An 18,556-nucleotide genomic window follows, 5' to 3' on the forward strand; every position below is an offset into this window, starting at 1 on the left:
CCATGTCACAGCAACGCCTAAGCCTGCTCCATGCCATGTCACAGCCACACCTGAGCCTGCTCCATGCCACGTCACAGCCACGCCTAAGTCTGCTCCATGCCTTGTCATAGCCACATCTGAGCTATTAGACCTGGGGATGGTTCCTGTCCTTGTACCCACCCTTAGTTCTCCTGAGCAGGCAAGGGGAACTTTCAACCCTCCGACCCCACCTGGACCCTCCGAGCCCTGGACTCCGCCTTGGCCTGTCGGTCCCTCGACGTTGCCTCAGCTCTGCGTTCCCTCGGCTCCACTGTGGTCCTTCAGCTTGTCGGCTTTGCCGGGGTCCCTAATCCCTCCGGCTCCTCCTTGGTCTGTCGGTCACCTGGCTCTGCCTTGGCTCTCCGATCCTCTGGCTGCGCCTCGTCCCTCCAATCCATCAGCTCCACCGGGGACCTCCTTCCCTACGGCTCCGCCTTGGTCCTCAGTCCCACGGGCTCTGCCTCAGTCTTCCAATCCCCCACCTCCGCCTTGGTCCTCCCTGCCATCGGCTCCACCCTGGCCCTTCGAGTCTTCGGCTATTCTCCGGGCACCAAGTTCCATGGTGTCGCCCTTCAAGTCTCTCACAACCCCACCTTCCACAGCTCCACCCCTGGGGCCTCTCAGGGCCCCACCTTCCATTGACTCTGCCCTGGTCCCATGCACCACGTCCTGTCTCGCCAGGCCACGCCCCACGCCTCAAGACCCCCCGAGCTCCCTATTGAACTTTGAAAATTATGTCATGTTTTATGTGTTTTGTCATGTGTTGGGAAGCCGGGAGCCACCCCTTAGTGGGGGGGATATGTCATGTGTATTTTGTTGATTCTTGTATTTCATGTCTATTTTGAAAATTCTAGTTCCTGGTTCATGTCATGTGGTTCCCTAGTCATGTGATTCCTGTTTTCCCTCCATGTTCATGTGTCTTGTTTTCATTGGTTTATTGTTTTATTATCTTGTTTAGTGTTCTGGTTGATCATTGGTTTGTTCTCCCATGTCCATGTATTTAAACCCTCATGTTTTCCATTGTCCTTTGTCATGTATTGTAGATGTGTTGTGTAACGTCGTGTTATTGTTCAAGCCAAGCCAAGCCAAGCCAAGTTCATATTTATGTTTTGTTTTATAGTCAAGTCCTTTATGTTGGTTTTGTTCTGTACTCACGTTTGGATAACTGCACTTTGTAAATAAACTGTGCCTGGGTTCTCTTTACTTCAATGTCATCATCATTGCCAGCAGCCAACAACGTTACACTTTCAAACAAATAGAGGAATTTTTGTAGCTTCACAGAGACACAATGTTTTTAAATTTGAAAGGAATTCAACCGACAAATGGCTTGCTTATGGCATAGGATAAAGTATTTTAACATCAGAAAAGATGTTAACACAATTTAAAATTGAAGTTCCTTAAATTTGAAACTTTTTAGCAATTCTGAACTAACATACTGTTGTAAAGTAATACTGAACTGTAATGTGGTCAACAAACTTGGAACTACTTCAGAATCAAGAATTCCACAATTCCACTGTATAAAAAATATATAATAATGTTTGTGAGATATCATTAATATTATTAATGGATCCAGGATTACGAGAGATATTATTTATTATTGTTAAAGGAATAATGAACATTCTCTCATCATTTATACCCTCATGCCATCACAAGCCTAGTTTCCATCCACTTTCCGTGCTATTTTGTTATCGACAAAGTGAAAATGCATTAAAAAAAAATTCCATTCAAATTAACTTTTATCGCTACAAATAGTGTGCATGATGACGTCATGCTTAAAAAAAACTTTGTCGCATAAGTTTTGGTTTAATCGCAAAAGAAATCTGCCCTTAAGCTGTTTCCATACAGAAATGTGTGTTTATCACTAATTGTGTACCTTTCGCCTCCCAGATGTCCCTAATTTTATTCCTCTGACATTTTGGTAAAATGGGGAGATTATTGAGACAATTAATTGAAATTAGCCAGCTTACTGTCATTTGAATTTCACAAATAAATGCAATCATAAGACGGAATTGCAGTCAAAAGGGAGCTGTTGCCCTTCTGATAGGACTGTAATAACAGGTTGCCACCGGTTCCTTCCCGAAAGTGAATCGTCATGGCCCTGTTCAAGCTGGCAACCTGCACCAAGTAGTGGGAGAAACTTTCAGTCTTATTATAAGGACCATCCGTCTATGTGTATATGCTGTGTGCACAACTATTAAAGAAAAATTGATGCGGTGTAATATCAGGGTTTACACATTCCTGATATTCAATAGGCTATTTTGAACAATCATCTAATCTAAAGCATCGCCATCTCAACTGCATTATGTCCTGCATATTTGTCCAGCAACTTTTAATGACCAACTGAACTTGATTGTCATCTAAAATTAATTTTAGCATCATAATGCAATTTACATTTTCTGAAGAAACTCAGCAAATGCGATCCGAGGTAAAGAGGGTTAGATTTAAAACATTTAAAAGTTATAAAATGTTCAAAAGCTCATTTTCTTAAAGTGAAATCAGCATTGGACAAATAGTTCTGATAGTTTATAGTCTTGAAAAAAGTGTAAAACTTTTTGAAGATGTAATTCAGCAGACTTTTTTCATCTACAGAACAGGGTAAGGCTAATTTAAGTTTCTGTAAAGAAAAGGCAAGTATATAGACCTAACAATATAATTTTGTTCATATGGCAATTAATTATTTTATTTAATGCTTTACTCATTTGGTAGGCTAATTTATTTAATTTAATACAGGGAATTTTGCCGGCATTTTCGAAAGTAAGCTAAACAATGATTTTATAGAATTGGGTTATGTTAGTATTCCAAAAAAGCACACTGATGCTTTTCTCCTAGTATTGTGTATTTATTTGTAATTTAAAACATCTTTGTTCATAGAAATTATATGCTTTTTTGTATTATGGGCTTATTCCATAACTGCCATCTATTATTTTGAATGGTGTGGAAAAGCAACTTTAATAAATAAACGGCTGGCTACCTCGATTAAATTAATCGCAAACAGTGGCCATTAATTTGTTCTCCGTGCACTTTTCGATGTCCATGATATGAGATATTTGACTTGGCACTCCTGGAAGTGTCATGTTTGCAGCATCGGATCTTTATGCTGTTAAGTTCAATCCAAAATCACGTACAATAAATTGGCTTTCAAGGATGTATACCGTCGTCATGATTAACATGCTAACAACCGGGGTAAATTCTGTCATGTGTCACTATATTTTTGCGTTAATGCCACTTTTCTTGACAAAAAGTGTTTCCAAACCAGTTTTTCACGACATTTGAAGTACTGACATAGAGTTTATGCGCTAGAGTTAAACGGAAAAATATTATGTCGACACGTGAAATTTTTGCGATAATTTGCATTTCCATCAGCTTTATTTTGATGCACTAAAACTTTTTTCGCAAAAAAATCCTTGTATGGAAACATAGTTACAGATATGTATGACTTTCTTTCTTCTGCTGAACACTGTTATCCAGCTTGAAATCATGATCGTGCTTAGAGACTGCAATGGCAAGATGTACAGCGAAAAAGGAGTAACATTTTGTTCAGTTTTCATCCAAAACCAATTGGATCGCTTCAGAAGACATAGATTAAACCACTGGAGATTTTGGATTACTTTTATGCTGCCTTTATTTGATATTTGGACCGTCAGAGTTCTGGCCACCATTCACTTGCTTTGTGAGGACCTACAGAGCTGAAATATTCTTCTAAATATCTTAATTCATGTTCTGCAGAAGAAAGAAAGTCATACATATCTGGGATGGCATGAGGGTGATTAAATGATAAGAGAATTTTCATTTTTGGGTGAACTATTACTTTAAGTAAAAACAGCAGCAGTGTCTTATTGTTTGACACAAGGTAAAGAAACAGCAAATGGATAATCTTCAGGTATATCCAACAAGTCGCTGCTCGGATAATTGTATGAGTTCAGGAAGCTCTTATTCACAATAAACTTGGAGACCCCTGATTTAGCACCTTCCTGACCTACACAAGTTCCTCTCGCAGTTTCTAAGGAAACACTATTCTCCTGCTTGGCGTAGAGAAGACAACTTCTACAGAATTCCAGATTGTTCCGCAAATGGATCCTAATTTGAAATCCATGCAAGAAACCAATTTTAAATGCACCACATTAAGCATCAGGCAGTTCCTCTGGACCGCTGATTAAATTGTGGTTTTCAAAACAAAGGTGAATAAGGTAAGGAATGTGAGCTGTTAATGAGGCTTTACAGAGCAGCACGCTATCGAAGCATACAGGGCTGGGTTTTTGACTTCCTTCCCAAACTCACTGAGAACTGTTTTCCTTCCCCTCTGAGTCTTAGTGTTCATGCATACACTAACAGAAAGGAGAGCTCAGTTGGAGTCCTGTAGAAAACACTGATAAAGCTATTCAAACAAAAAGTGTGAATGTATGTTCACATTCATCTGATCAGAACACACAAAGATAGACCTATCTTTGGGGGCATTTCTCCCCTCAATTTGCCTCGAGCCCCTGCCCTGCCCAGCAAAACAATCAAGGGGAACTCTGCCCCTCAGGGTGACAGCGAAACAATCAATGTTGATACCCAATACCAGCCACGTTGAGGGTTTCATCCTTAGTTTTCTTTGCATGTCAAATTTCATTGATTTAATAAATTCTCCACCTTTTTGTCCACAAGTCAACAAACAATCTTGGCAAAAGTAGGACAAATTTAGCTGCAATACACTGTCAGGTTATCCAGCAAACTCCTGCTCTTAACAGGGACACATCTAATTTAGGTGATTAAGCTCTCAAGATATCTAAATCCAAGCATTCTTTTTTCCAACAACTTAATAATAATGTCATTGGTACTATTATTATTATTTTTGCAAACAGATCTGGATAAACCTCTAGGAGAACACAATTTACAATAGTTAAATTAGTTTTGATAGTTTTGCTATTTTAGGTTTCTTAAAATCATGATATAAACTTTGATGTCACAGCTCAGAATAGTCCCTGGTGAAAGGCTTGGAGGACTGTGCTCATTCTAATGTTGCCATCAGTCAATCAGCATTGTTATGACATCTCTGACAGTGTCTCAAAAAGTGATAATTCAGATGGCATTTATGGCTCAGGTAATTGTTTTGAAATCTTCCTTGCCCAGAACTAAGTGCCCACGAGCAAAGATGGCAGCAGCCAGAGAAACTGTCCTCGAAATAAATGGGAATGCTAACAGAAAGCTTTATCCAGGTTTTATAGAACTCCATGGGTAATAAAGGATAATTTAGTCAAGTCTCAGAGCTGCTCTCTGAGGATTCACCCAGCAAAGCCCATACCATCAAAAGTTTAAACAGCTCAACAGGAAATCGTCATGGTTACTTGCATAACCTCCGTTCCCTGATGGAGGGAACAAGAGGTTGTGTCGATGTAGTGACACTAGGGGTCACTCTTGGGAGCCCGAGACACCTCTGGTCTTTGATAAAAGGCCAATGAAAATTGGCGAGTGGTATTTGCATGCCACTCCCCCGGACATACGGGTATAAAAGGAGCTGGTATGCAACCACTCATTCAGGTTTTATGCTGAGGAGTCAAGAAAAGGTCCGGCCATTTCAGCGCTGTGGCAGGAGGGACACAAAATCTCGTTCCCTCCATCAGGGAACAGAGGTTACGCAAGTAACCATGACGTTCCCTATCTGTCACTCACTCGACGTTGTGTCGATGTAGTGACACTAGGGGTCCCTATACGAAACGCCACAACTGGCTGAACTGTGTTATGTGAACTGGCGGTGTGTGATGGGCGGACCACTGTGTGCCTCGTAGCCAGCACACCAGGTCAATACGTAACCTCCCCCAACATAGTTATGAGTGTCGAACGGCCCTTTGGGGACAAGTCAACTACCCAAAAGATAGAGACAGGCTAACCCAAAAAAAGAAGGGGGATTATCCGACTGGGCCGCCAGGTCTAGTCGGGGGTGTCCCTCCCAAGGGAAGGACACCGCGGAGACCACACCTCGCCCAAAGAGAGGGGGGGATATTTAAGTGGAAAAATACATCACATGGTCTTTCCGACTTCCGTCTTCAAGATAGATCCTACCAATGGGGGAGGAGTTACTACAAACATGGAGACTGGGGCAGAGGGGCTCTGCCCAAGGAAGACGCAGTTTACCAACAGGGAAACAAATTAGCGGAAGATATATATCGCATGGGGTTAGCCTTACAGGGAACCGCCACATGCAGAGTGTTGAGGTTGCCCAGGATGTGAGTGGCTCGCAGCGACTTGAAGTGCTGCTGACTCCAGAGGAGGAGACGGCGGGCGAGTTTTGACATACAACGAGAGTGCAGACCGCCTTGGCAGTTGACATATGCTACCATTGCCGTGTTGTCTGTCTGAACTAACATGTGCTTGCCCTGGATCAACGGCCAAAAACTCTGCAGGGTGATCAGAATTGCCAGGAACTCGAGGCAGTTGATGTGCCAATGCAGTTGCGGGCCCGTCCACAAGCCGGCGGCTGCGTGCCCATTGCAAACAGCGACCCAGCCTGTTTTGGAGGCGTCCATCGGGACCACGATGCGCCTGGAGACCAGTTCTAGGGGAACACCTGCCCGTAGAAATGAGAGGTTGGTCCAAGGGCTGAAAAGATAGTGACAGACCGGCGTGATGACCACGCGATGTGTCCCGCGGTGCCATGCCCATCTTGGGACTCGAGTCTGAAGCCAGTGCTGAAGCGGTCTCATATGCATCAACCCGAGCGGGGTGGCCACCGCTGAGGATGCCATATGCCCCAGGAGCCTCTGAAAAAGTTTCAGTGGAACCGCTGTTTTCTGTTTGAATGCCTTCAAATAGGCCAACACAGACTGGGCGCACTCGTTCGTGAGGTGCGCTGTCAAAGAGACAGAGTTCAACTCCAAACCGAGAAAAGAGATGCTCTGAACCGAATGCCCACCTCCCTTAGCGGGGCAAGGGCTGCCTCTGCAACCTTCATGAAGATGCGAGGAGACAGGGACAGGTCGAAAGGGAGGACCTTGTACTGATACGCCTGACCCTCGAATGCAAACCGCAGGAAGGGTCTGTGTCGAGGAAGGATCGAGACGTGGAAGTACGCGTCCTTCAGGTCTACCGCCGTGAACCAATCTTGATGCTGGACACTCGCCAGAATGCGTTTTTGCGTCAGCATCTTGAACGGGAGTCTGTGTAAAGCCCAGTTCAGTACTCGCAGGTCCAAGATTGGCCGCAACCCACCGCCTTTTTTCGGTAGGATGTAGTAGGGGCTGTAAAACCCCTTCTTCGTCTCGGCCGGAGGGACAGGTTCTATCGCGCCCTTCCGTAGGAGGGTAGCGATCTCCGCACGCAAGGTAGCAGCGTTTTCGTCCTTCACCAAGGTGAAGTGGATACCACTGAACCTGGGTGGACGCCTGGCGAACTGAATCACATAGCCGAGTCAGACGGTCCGGACCAGCCATCGTGACGGATTGAAAAGCGCAAGCCATGCATCCAAGTTCCGCGCAAGGGGGACCAAAGGGACAACGTCATCGGATGTACCGGCAGGTGGGGCCTCGCGGCGGGGCGGAGCTCGAGGTGCCACACTATGTCGTGGCCGTGCTGAGTCTAGGGAAATCGAAGCACTTACCTGGCCTTCGAACGGGGGATGGAGAGGTCCGCTTACCAGCTCCAGAGCAGCGGGTTTCGTCGTCCCTGGGTCGCCCATCTCAAGGGCGCTTTGAAGCCTTTCGCGGTTTTTGGCGGCCACGAGATGGGTGGCATCTGCTTCCTGCGTTGTGCTCCACACCGGGGCCGGGCCGAAGGGGCGGGCTGCGGCAGAGCCGGTGCAGTCACCGCAGGAGGATGCCCTTGGCGACTAGCAGACGGGGTGAGGGATCTTGAGCCGTGCCGGGGCAGGACATGCCAGATAGCCTCTGTCTACTGCTCCACTGTCGAGAACTGCTGGGCAAAGTCCTTGACGGTGTCGCCGAATAGGCCGGCCTGGGAGATGGGGGCAGCAAGGAACCGTGTCCTGTCAGCCTCACCCATCTCGACCAGGTTGGGCCAAAGGTGGCACTCCTGGACCACTAATGTGGACATCGTCCGCCCGAGAGACCGCGCAGTGACCTCCGTCACTCGGAGAGTGAGGTCGGTCATCAAGCGCAGTTCCTGCATCAATCCTGGGGTGGAACTACCCTTGTGCAGTTCCTTTAGCGACTTGGCGGACTTGCAGGAGAGCCATGGCATGCAGGGCGGAGGCGGCTTGTCCAGCGGCACCGTAGGCCTTGGCCGTCAGAGACAACGTAAACTGGTCTTTATCCACCGGGGGATTGCCGAATAGACCTCGGCCGCCCCACGAGGGTAGTGAGGGCGGGGAAGCTGAAAAGATTGTGTAGTAAAAAAGTGCCTCCCACGACCTTGTCAGGTCTTCATGCACTTCCGGGAAGAAAGGAACAGGGGCGGGGCATGGCTTTGAGCAGGAACCAATCATCGAGCCGCGAGGGTTCAAGGAAGAGTAGAGGGTTCCACTCTAGCCGACGCTCACGGCTGCCCGGGGAAGCATGTCGTCATCTCCGCGTCAGCCTGTAACTGGGCAATCGTCCCCGAAGGGAGGAGCCCAGCTGAGGCTTCCGCGTCCAACTGGACGAGCCCGCTCTCCGATGCTGCGCTCGAGAGCTCATCACTTTTGCGGGCTCCAAATAAGAGGTCGAACTCGCCGTGAGATGAGCCCGCGGACTCATCCAGAAGCCCGATTGGGGCAGAAGAGCGTGCTGGGGAATGGGAGGTCCGCGGGGGGATACCCGGCGGAGGCGGTCCCATTGGGGTCCCCAAATCGTCCCCAGTGCTAGTCGCGCTGGCCTCATTCCCGTGGGTAAATGGACTGAGGTGGGGAGCTTCTGGGGTGGCTTGCTTTCTTACGAAGGCGAGCCGCGACCGCATCGTTGCCATGGACATGTCCTTGCAATGAGTACATGACCATCCACAAATGCTGTCTCTGCGTGAGCAGTGCCCAGACACGAAAGACAGTGATCGTGACGGTCAGAAGGCGAGAGATAACGAGCGCAACCAGGAATAACACACAAAGGAAAGGCATCTTTAAAAAGACGCGTCTTTAAAAAGACATTCCGTGTGTGCCGCTCTTTTAGAGAAATATACTCTTATTTCTGCCGAAGCGCCCAGGGGCATTCTCTGCAGTGCACCAGTGCAGATGAGGGAGAAGCCGCTGAAATGTGCCATCAGATCCAGCAGATGTGAATGAACAGTCGTGGGAATTCAGCTCAGTGAGCATGACCGTTCGGCTCCGAAGAGAAAATCTGAATGAGTGGTTGCATACCAGCTCCTTTTATACCCGTATGTCTGGGGGAGTGGCATGCAAATACCACTTGCCAATTTTCATTAGCCTTTTATCAAAGACCAGAGGTGTCTCGGGCTCCCAAGAGTGACCCCTAGTGTCACTACATCAACAACATCGAGTGAGTGACAGATAGGGAACCATGTTTAGGCTATGTTCTAGAGTACAACTTCCTTGTCATAAGAACAAATTTAATCCATGTACTAGTGCTTTCATGCGGTAGTGTGCAGTCAAAATTACAACATGAATATCATGTAGCAATACCATAGAATCCTTCGTACCTCTGTAGGACCATAATGGCCTTACACCACCCATTGTCTCTATGATTACATCATACATCAACATCTAAAGAGAATGCAGAGGAACTCTACAATTTTAGGCCTCATCACCATCACAGCACATGGACTGCACTCCTGCCCGGTAGCCCTTGTTAAAAACTTCCACAGAGACTAACAATTACAAAGACAGCATGGAAGCTCATCGGACATAAAATACCCTCTTTGTTCCAATGCCCAGTCAGATGGGGCTCAGAGGCACATGGGAACAGATGGATTTGCTTTTGTAAGGGGTAAACACATCACTGAGAACTAGGGGATATTCAGCACCAATCACGTAAGGAAGAGAATCAGAAAAAATCTGATTATTCAACAATTAGTTTCAGTCGTCTAATTTGATTGGATAAGCGCCGCTCCAAGAGTGCTGACATTCAGCATAACAGCACGGGGATGCTTTACTGTTTGTATCACTGCATGTCTTTGTTCATGGCATTCCAAACAGGCTGTCAGTTTGCACTGCTTTGAAACCAATCTTGTAACCCTGAGTTTGTTCAACTAGCTTTGTGGTACAGGCCCCAGCCCGACACAGCAAAATTGGCTCAACCAATGGCATGAGTTTGGGGCAGGACTATCTTTTTGTCTGACCAATGACAGATGGGGGGTGTGTTTGGGAAAGCTTTTTGAAAAACATTATTTTTGCTTGGTGATACTAGAGGTGCAGAGAGAACAGTTCACCTTTAACTGCGAGCACGACTGCTGTGTGCATTTTTCATTTCCCCTTTTAATTTCTAACTAGTAGCCCCTAATAAACATGCAAAACAAACTTTTTAGAGCAAATACTTTTCCTAAAAAAATTATGTCCTCATTTGGGGACAGAGGACTAGGCAAGGTTGTGAAATTTTAAATAATACCAAGCTATAGATTTTTTTATATATATTTTTTTTATAATCAAATTGTTTATGTTTCCAGGAGTGCTGGTTATTCATATTTTTGAGACCGTTACAGACACTACAGCTGATTTTCTGTAAAGCTGCTTTGGACCAATGTGTATTGGGAAAAGCACAAATAAAAAAAAATATATATATAAATAAAAATTATTTGACTTGATTTGACTTTTATGTTACAAGGTTTTTTTTCTACTTTGGCAACAATATCTCTATGTTCTCTCTTTACACAGACAAACAAACAGGTGATAGCCAGTTCTGAAGCATTTTACCAATCAGACATTTGCATAATTATTATCCTGATTCAAGTAATGGTCAGCATCATCCAATCAATGCCAACCATTTTCAAATAAAATTTAGCATTATAAATTTTGAATGTATGTAGTGATTACCATTGTCCCATGTCTGCCAAACATGTTGAGTGGTGCAAACATCATCTGCAGCCTGAAGATGAACTTTTGACCAGAAGTTAAGAGTTAATGTACTTGGCTGCACTGGAAAGCTATAGGATGCTCCCTTGCTCCCTATTTAGTGAATGACTTAACCTCCAGTGTGCTGTCTGTCTGCACTGGTCTCAGAACAGTTCGAAATGCACCATATTTTCATTCTAACTCCATACAAAGCCTCTGAAAAAGCATTTTCTAGCTTTTGGATTCTCAATGTGAAAATGCACAGTGAATATAGGATTTCTAAGGGGAAAAAAGGCCCATAGTACTCTTTTTTTGTTCTTCTTATCTCTTTCTCCACTTTTTTCTCCCCAATTTGGAATGCCCAATTCCCAATGCGCTCTAGGTCCTCATGGTGGTGTAGTGACTCTCCTCAATCCGGATGGCGGAGGACGAATCTCAGTTGCCTCCACGCCTGAGACCGTCATTCCGCGCATCTTATCACATGGCTTGTTGAATGCGTTACGGCGGAGACATAGCACGTGTGGAGGCTTCACGTTATTCTCCGGGGCATTCATGCACAACTCACCATGCGCCCCACTGAGAGCGAGAACCACATTATAGGCTGTGTCTCGTTTGGAAGGCTGCGTCCTCCGGTGGTCGCATTTGTCGGCCGCATACGTCATTCTCGTTTCAGAAAAGTGAGTAGGAAAATTCGAATGCAGCCTTCGAATGCGACCTTCTTTCATGGAATTCGTAGGATGCGTGAGGTGTATCCTTCGTGGGCACTCACAACCCACAATTCTTTGCTTCAACAGAAATTTGCCCGTAAATATGATGTTTAAACGCAAGGAATGTTAATTCCCAAGTTGAAGTACCTCAGTAGATGGGTGCAGAGTATATAATATGTATAATTATAGTAATATATAATTAAAATAAAGTATTAGACTAAAAGTACACCTGTAAAATCTATTTTCTTTTCTCTTTACATCATTATAACTCTCCTAAAATGTACCTCATGCATTCCCTTCCAGAGGGATTTTGTTCCCTTCTCACTCAAAGCACTCGCGCTTGTTAAAGAGTGGCATGCTGTCATAGCAACCATGTTATGTTCCGTTTCCATTTCCCCTATGAAGGCTGTCTTGTTTAAATGAGGCTTGTTTAAAGGAGGACACTTGGTATACTGCAGCCTTCAAAGGATGTGTCCTTTCTAGCACGCAGCCTTTGAAACAAGACAAGGCCATGGTGACCACAAGGAGATTACCCCATGTGACTCTACCTCCCTAGTAACCAGGCCAATTTGGTTGCATGGGAGACCTGGCTGGAGTCACTCAGCACGCCCTGGATTCGAACTTGCAACTCCAGGGGTGGTAATCAGCATCTTTACTTGCTGAGCTACCCAGGCCTCTGTCCCATAGTCCTCTTAAGTAGTCATTGTGTTTAACAGTGTGCTGTTTCGCAATAAACCACTCAAATTTACAATATGTCATATCGGATGAAACTAGAGGCTCTAGTCCAGCGGTCACCAATTAGCAGACCCCGGATTTGTTCCATCCGGACCACGAGACATCAAGACTATGGTTGCCCATCTCACCGTTTCTATACTTTAGCTTAGCAGAGCGACACCGCAAGTGCTCCGGGGTGTAGATAGCACTGATCTTTCAGCGCTATATCCTTGAATATTTTTCTCTAGCACCGAACACACTTCATTAATGCCCTTTCACGCTCCACATGCATTGCCTCTCTCCCCCAGCCCACGACACGAGGTGCCACATAGTACAGTTGCAGACGTGGTAATTTTACGACAGTAGACCATAGCAGAGAAATACGGTGAGCAGCAATATAGATGGATAGCGGCATCTTTCACTAAAATACACCACAGAAAATGAAAATGAAGCAGAAAAAACCTTCATGTGTCTGGTTTGACTCTGACGTTTTGGCTAAGCAAGGACTGTGGCAGGACAATTTATCGTGCTTCCAGAGTGCCTTTAGACTAGAAATCTTTTTTTCCCCATCTAAAATTAGCTTTATTAATCAATGTTGAACCCCCATACAGTATCTTTCCTATGTATATATAAACAGTAGAAGATCCCCATAGTCCACTACTTTGGTTGACTTTGGGCCACAATGTCCTCATTCTTGCACAGTTCTTAAGAGACTTTTTGACTGTTGATATGTGATTTATAATTTTTTTCTCATTTTACAAAGTACTATTGCTGACAACATGGAAATTTATAATAACTATTCCAAAAAAATTTGCATTTCTTACACATTGTCATAAGTCAGAATGGCTACAAAATGATATGTTACTATTGTCCGGACCTTTGGTGGGATGGAAATGTCGAGACCCCTGCTCTAGTCTTTTGACATAAAAAGGTTTCAATGTAAAAACATAATGAGGTTTCTTAAAGATGTAATTTTGTTGGAGTTTTCCCACAGACAATCTCCGCGGAGATCAGCGCCATGTTGTTTTGTCACAAGACTCGGTGGCCCAAGAGTTTAACCCTTTACTGACAGTCCATAGTGTTCTGAACTGAGAACAGTCGGTTTTAAATGAAATTAAATTATGCACAGCGTATAGTGAAGACAAAACACAATACCCGTGCATGGAGGAAGCGGGGTCGCATGAGGTAAAATGCTCTATGCATGTGTTATGCTGCAAAAAAACAGTGACATCACTGTGTAAGCAATGTATCTGGCAACCAGGACAATTGGATACTAATTTATAAATTAAATGAATTCATTTCCACTGGGATAGAAAAATCCTGAAGTGCTACATTATAGCTGTCTATTTAATATCATACTAAATGCATTCATAACAGGGATCAGCACTTTTCCCGGGGCAGGAGGTTACTGCATTACATTCTTTAATGGAGAGCAGCCCAGTTACAGAGTCTCTGATTATCACATCTTCCTGGATGGAAGGCATTCACTGCAAAATCCTTCTGCGGTCACAGCTTGTACTTCAGCTCACAATAAAGTCTAATAGTAATTTTCTGATGGACCTCATTCAAATGAATCTTTTAATGTGATTGGCAGATCTCAGCCAGCAGTTATGTAGGCTAAGTGAGATTAAAATAAAGTACAAATATGGGGTAGATTTTGCAGCACGCATAATAAATACTCAGTCAGTCTAAATTAGTCTGCAAAAGTAAGCCTGCGTTCTGAACCATTACTGACTTGCCTGAAACGTGTTTCTAACTTTCACATAAAATTCTTGCTATTTAACATGAAAGTAAAATCCACAGAAAGCAGTCAAGACTTAGAATGAATTTATTTACCCAAAAATTTAAATTCTGTCATAATTTACTCACCCTCGTGTTGTTTGAAACATATATGCTGTTGTTTTTTTTTCTGTGCTTAAAATGGGTACTTTCTCTTTAAATAAACCGGCAGTTCTATAAAGGGCTCCTGTAAATGAGTGCATATTAATGAGAGAGGACTCTAATGGATTCTTTACCTCATCCATGCTATTCGTGATTAGAATGAAATGTTTCTTTTTTGTTGTTTTTGATCAACAACTGACTGTAATGAAAAGTGGGGTGTTAAAAGTGACATTATTCAATGACTAATGGATTGTGTGACTTTGATAGTAGTAATGAACAGGGTAGAGTTGTACCAGCTGTGCGTAAGATCTCACGTAATTTGGGACGTAAAGTTCACACTAAGGGCTTAGTAACTACTAGTTAGTTTGTAACTAAGTCAGTGCTTAATTTGGTTGTCCCACCTGTTCTTACGGCAAGACTTAACTAGTAGGTCGTAAGCGCTCCCGTAAAGTAATGCGTAGTTGCATAATATGATGTTTGCCTGTATTGATCCAATAAACAGCCTTCAGATTTGTACACAGAAGAATTAAAAAGCCGTGCATTTCAGTTTTTACGGTTGATGTTCAAACCTTGTTTGCTCATGTAACTGTCAGCTGTAATAAATTATATCCCCATTAATATATGATACGTAATAAAATAAGATTTCATTAATGATATATTTAGCCTATGTAAATAACAATATTTAATAACTGTATCTAAAATGAATAAGGGACAATAAATAAATAATTACTTATACAACAGGCTGGAAAAATAGACATTTATTCATTTTAATATCTTATATATATCGTATATGTTGAAACTTGACACCGTACACAGGAAAGTGCACCGTTAGATCGGGTTCATGCTGAAGAGGTAAGTTTTTTACATGTTTTCTCCCGTAAATGTAAACGAGTATAGATGCCAACCTCATCATATATATGTCGAAAGGATTGGAGCTTGTCATGCAAAAAATTAGTTCACTGATGTCATAAAATATAAGTCTGCTTTTTTATTCCATCCGTTACTCCTGGTTGGAGGCTTCTGTAAATATTTAGTTTATACGTAGGGTTATGTCCTACCTAAATTTAATGGTGCAATGCTCAAATATTTAGTAGTGTATAAATTGTGACATAGTGCCCATTTACGCCACAACTAGGCTAAGTTGTAATGTAGGTATAGCTGGTGCAGCCGGCCCCAGGAGCTTAAGTACAAGCTTAATTGACAAGATCACTATGAACAGTTGTTGTATGGAAAAGACCTGCTTGAAGATTTTTTACAATATCTCCTTTTGTGTTACGTGACAAAAAAGCAAATAGGTTTGGAAAGACATGAAGGTGAGAAAATAATGACAGATTTTTCATTTTTGGGTAAACTATCCCTTTAAGTACTTTCGGAGTGGAAAGTCAACAGACATGAAAAACTAAATCACAATATGACTAACCCATTCATCATGCAACAATGAAATAACATAGGCTAACCAATATTCTTGTAATGCATTGCCTCCATGATGTGCAACCCTCAAAGTGAGGTTGCTGTTTGTAGGTGCTGAGCATGCAAAATGCTTCCAATTTGCCCGATCAGGGTGACACTTGCTGACCGTATTTCCATAACATTAACTCTCTCTCAATCTTTCAATCACAGTGAGACAATCACAGGCACCCTCTATACCCTCTCTGTCCTTATGTGACCCAGAATCAACCCATATGTCCTTAGCCGATAGTGACTGTATTGAAAGCAATATGACATGGCCTCTTTTCTAAATCTATTCTTTAAAATATGGAAAGAAAGACACTTGACCACTGCCCTGCTGCTGACTCACATATTCTCTGCTGGAGGTAAACAGCTGATTTCGCCACACCTCTATAAAACACTTTGATTAAGTATCATTCTCTCTTAAAATGACATAGACTTTGTGATACAAACACTCATGCACACAAAACACAATTATTGCCTTAAAGGCTAAACATTCACCTACTATATCCAGACAGTTCACCTTAGATAAGCGAGTAATAAAATATACTCTTTGTGTTTTAATACTCATTGCATGCACAAAGATGTCCTGCAACCAAAGTTTCAGATTGCATTGGATTAATTTAAGCTTTCACACACAAATGTCCAAATACATAAATATTGCTAAACTCAAATCAGTGATGTGCAACATAGTCTGTCATACTATGGTAAATAGTTAATTCTACGTTCACTTATGTTCCTTAGTACTTATGTACTTTATAATCAGCATGTCTCTTGTTTAACTGATACAAGTCCTACATTAGTAGCTGGTCTGTAAAAACAAACTACCATGACATTAACAGTGCCAACCATTTTGCAGATGCTTTATGTAAGTTATACAGTTAAAGTTGCTCACTGCATTCATCTTTCCACCCTTCCAATTGGGCTACAAATGGTATGATTATAGTCATTCTGTTTAACAGACCACTTCCTCCTGCAGTGTTTTTCTAAGGTGCAGAAATGGAGATTCTTCTATTTTAACCTAATATTTAAAGCAACATAAGTGGAGGGAGTCCCTGGCAGAGTGCCCAACAACAGGTCAATACCTCCAGACTCTGCGGTTGCAGTCCTTTTCCTCTTTTCCTCTCGGGTGCAGAAGTATGCCCTCCATTCCTTGCCTAAACACACCCAAACCTTCACGTGTTTCTCAGCAGATGTACACAAGCAAGCATGCCATTTTACAAACTTTTGATTCTGGTTCATCAGTCTGAGTGTTTCCCTACACACTATACATGAGACGGTGGAATTGTAATCTTCTCTACTTGACTACTTGTGCAACCAATTATGTTACCCTAATGGAATATAAAGCTGTGTTGCCATTGATTGATAGTTTGATAATAACAAAGTTGTATCTTGTCATATCTCTATTAAAATTCATTGCAATGCAGATGCAAATTATTATTATTTTTTTATTAATAATAAAAAATATGGAGCATACAGAAAAAAAGGTTCTATTTGTTAACATAAGAAACTGCATAAGGCAACATGAACTAAAAATGAACAATGTTTGTTTTGTCTTTACAGCATTTATTACAGCATTTATCTTGGTCAATGTTTATTTATGAAAATACAATTAGTATTTAGTACATTAGCTCATTATACAAAACTAATGTTCATGTTAATATCGAGAAACAACTTTTAATGTAATATATATATATATATATATATATTACATGATACAATTTTACGTGCATTTTATTATAGGCTACGTTTAAATCTTTAAGTTTCAATCTTTAAGTTTCATATAATAATATAAATGTAAATACAAATGCATTACCGATTTCAATATACTTGGACACTCTTGCAATCTTAATAGTCATCTTAAACCAAGATGAGTACTAGTTTTAAGTAAAAACCCTTATTAGTTGATAATAACAACTAACAGTGATTAAACTGGCAATAACAAGTTCTTCAGTGTCAGCTTTTCGGATCATCATTTATATATTTACACACGATCACATCCCATTCCAATTCGATCACTACTTCCACCAAAAACTTGCACGTTAGCTGTAAAGTTAAGAGTCCAATTCAAGATGACTGACCTTCATTCTGAAAAAGGAAAAGTACCCACCAGTAAAAACGCAAAACAGAACGCAGGGGAAAGGCGACAGTCCGAGGAAAAATTGGCAATTCCCAAAGATGTGTCTTATTTCCTTTGCCATGATTTCTGACTGCAGGCGCAGCTGAGTTCCTCCTCGTTGAATCAACTCGCTGTCTGAAGCTTCAGCTGCCGGACCACGCGTGGGCGGTACCGTTTAGTCCGACTAGAAATAAACGGTCATCAATGCAGAGGAGCATTGCAATGCAGTTATACGATTTACTCTCAATCAGAGGCCAGTTATATTGACATTATAAATAGCTTTGGAAACCCCACCCCCCGCTAAAACCAATTGGTAGTTGGCTAGTCTTAGCTGGTCACCCAGCCTGGTCAGACTGCTCCACTTGTTTTAAAGGGTGTTTGGGCACTTTTTAGCTGGTCAGACTGGAAGATCAGCTGGCATCCCAGCTAAACCAGTTTAGCACTAGTTTGGCTGGGAGACCAGTTTAAACCAGCTAAGATCAGCCATCCAGTTTAGCTATATATTTTTTAACTGTTGTCTGGTAATGCATGAGCCACTTGCAATGGATAAACAAATATAAGGCTACACAGAAATGTAAACAAAAAAAAAGTATTCCGGGATAGTAAGGTTCTGAAGCTAATCGATCAGTCATCACATAGAGAAAATAAATTCCTCAAATTAGTTAATGTCGCCATGCTTTAGAATGCAGTTGCTTCTGCAGTAGTTTGTGTGTCACTGCAAAACGAGTTATCTTTTAACTACTTGACTCAGGGTTAGAT

The 18,556-nt window shown here is 42.6% G+C and overlaps 1 protein-coding gene across 1 annotated transcript in view; it reads right to left on the reverse strand.

Moving 5' to 3' along the window:
- The window catches only part of LOC127429555 (nectin-3-like protein), a 70,542-nt gene extending 52,534 nt beyond the window's left edge, over positions 1-18,008 (reverse strand). Inside the window, exon 1 of the mRNA XM_051678672.1 lies at positions 17,789-18,008. Within this exon, the coding sequence (XP_051534632.1) occupies positions 17,789-17,879 (91 nt within the window). The 5' untranslated portion in view covers positions 17,880-18,008. The remainder of the gene's footprint in view (positions 1-17,788) is intronic.
- Positions 18,009-18,556: the final 548 nt, after the last annotated feature.

Source organism: Myxocyprinus asiaticus, chromosome 39, assembly GCF_019703515.2.
Source record: "Myxocyprinus asiaticus isolate MX2 ecotype Aquarium Trade chromosome 39, UBuf_Myxa_2, whole genome shotgun sequence".
In the NCBI taxonomy this organism is placed as follows: domain Eukaryota; kingdom Metazoa; phylum Chordata; class Actinopteri; order Cypriniformes; family Catostomidae; genus Myxocyprinus; species Myxocyprinus asiaticus.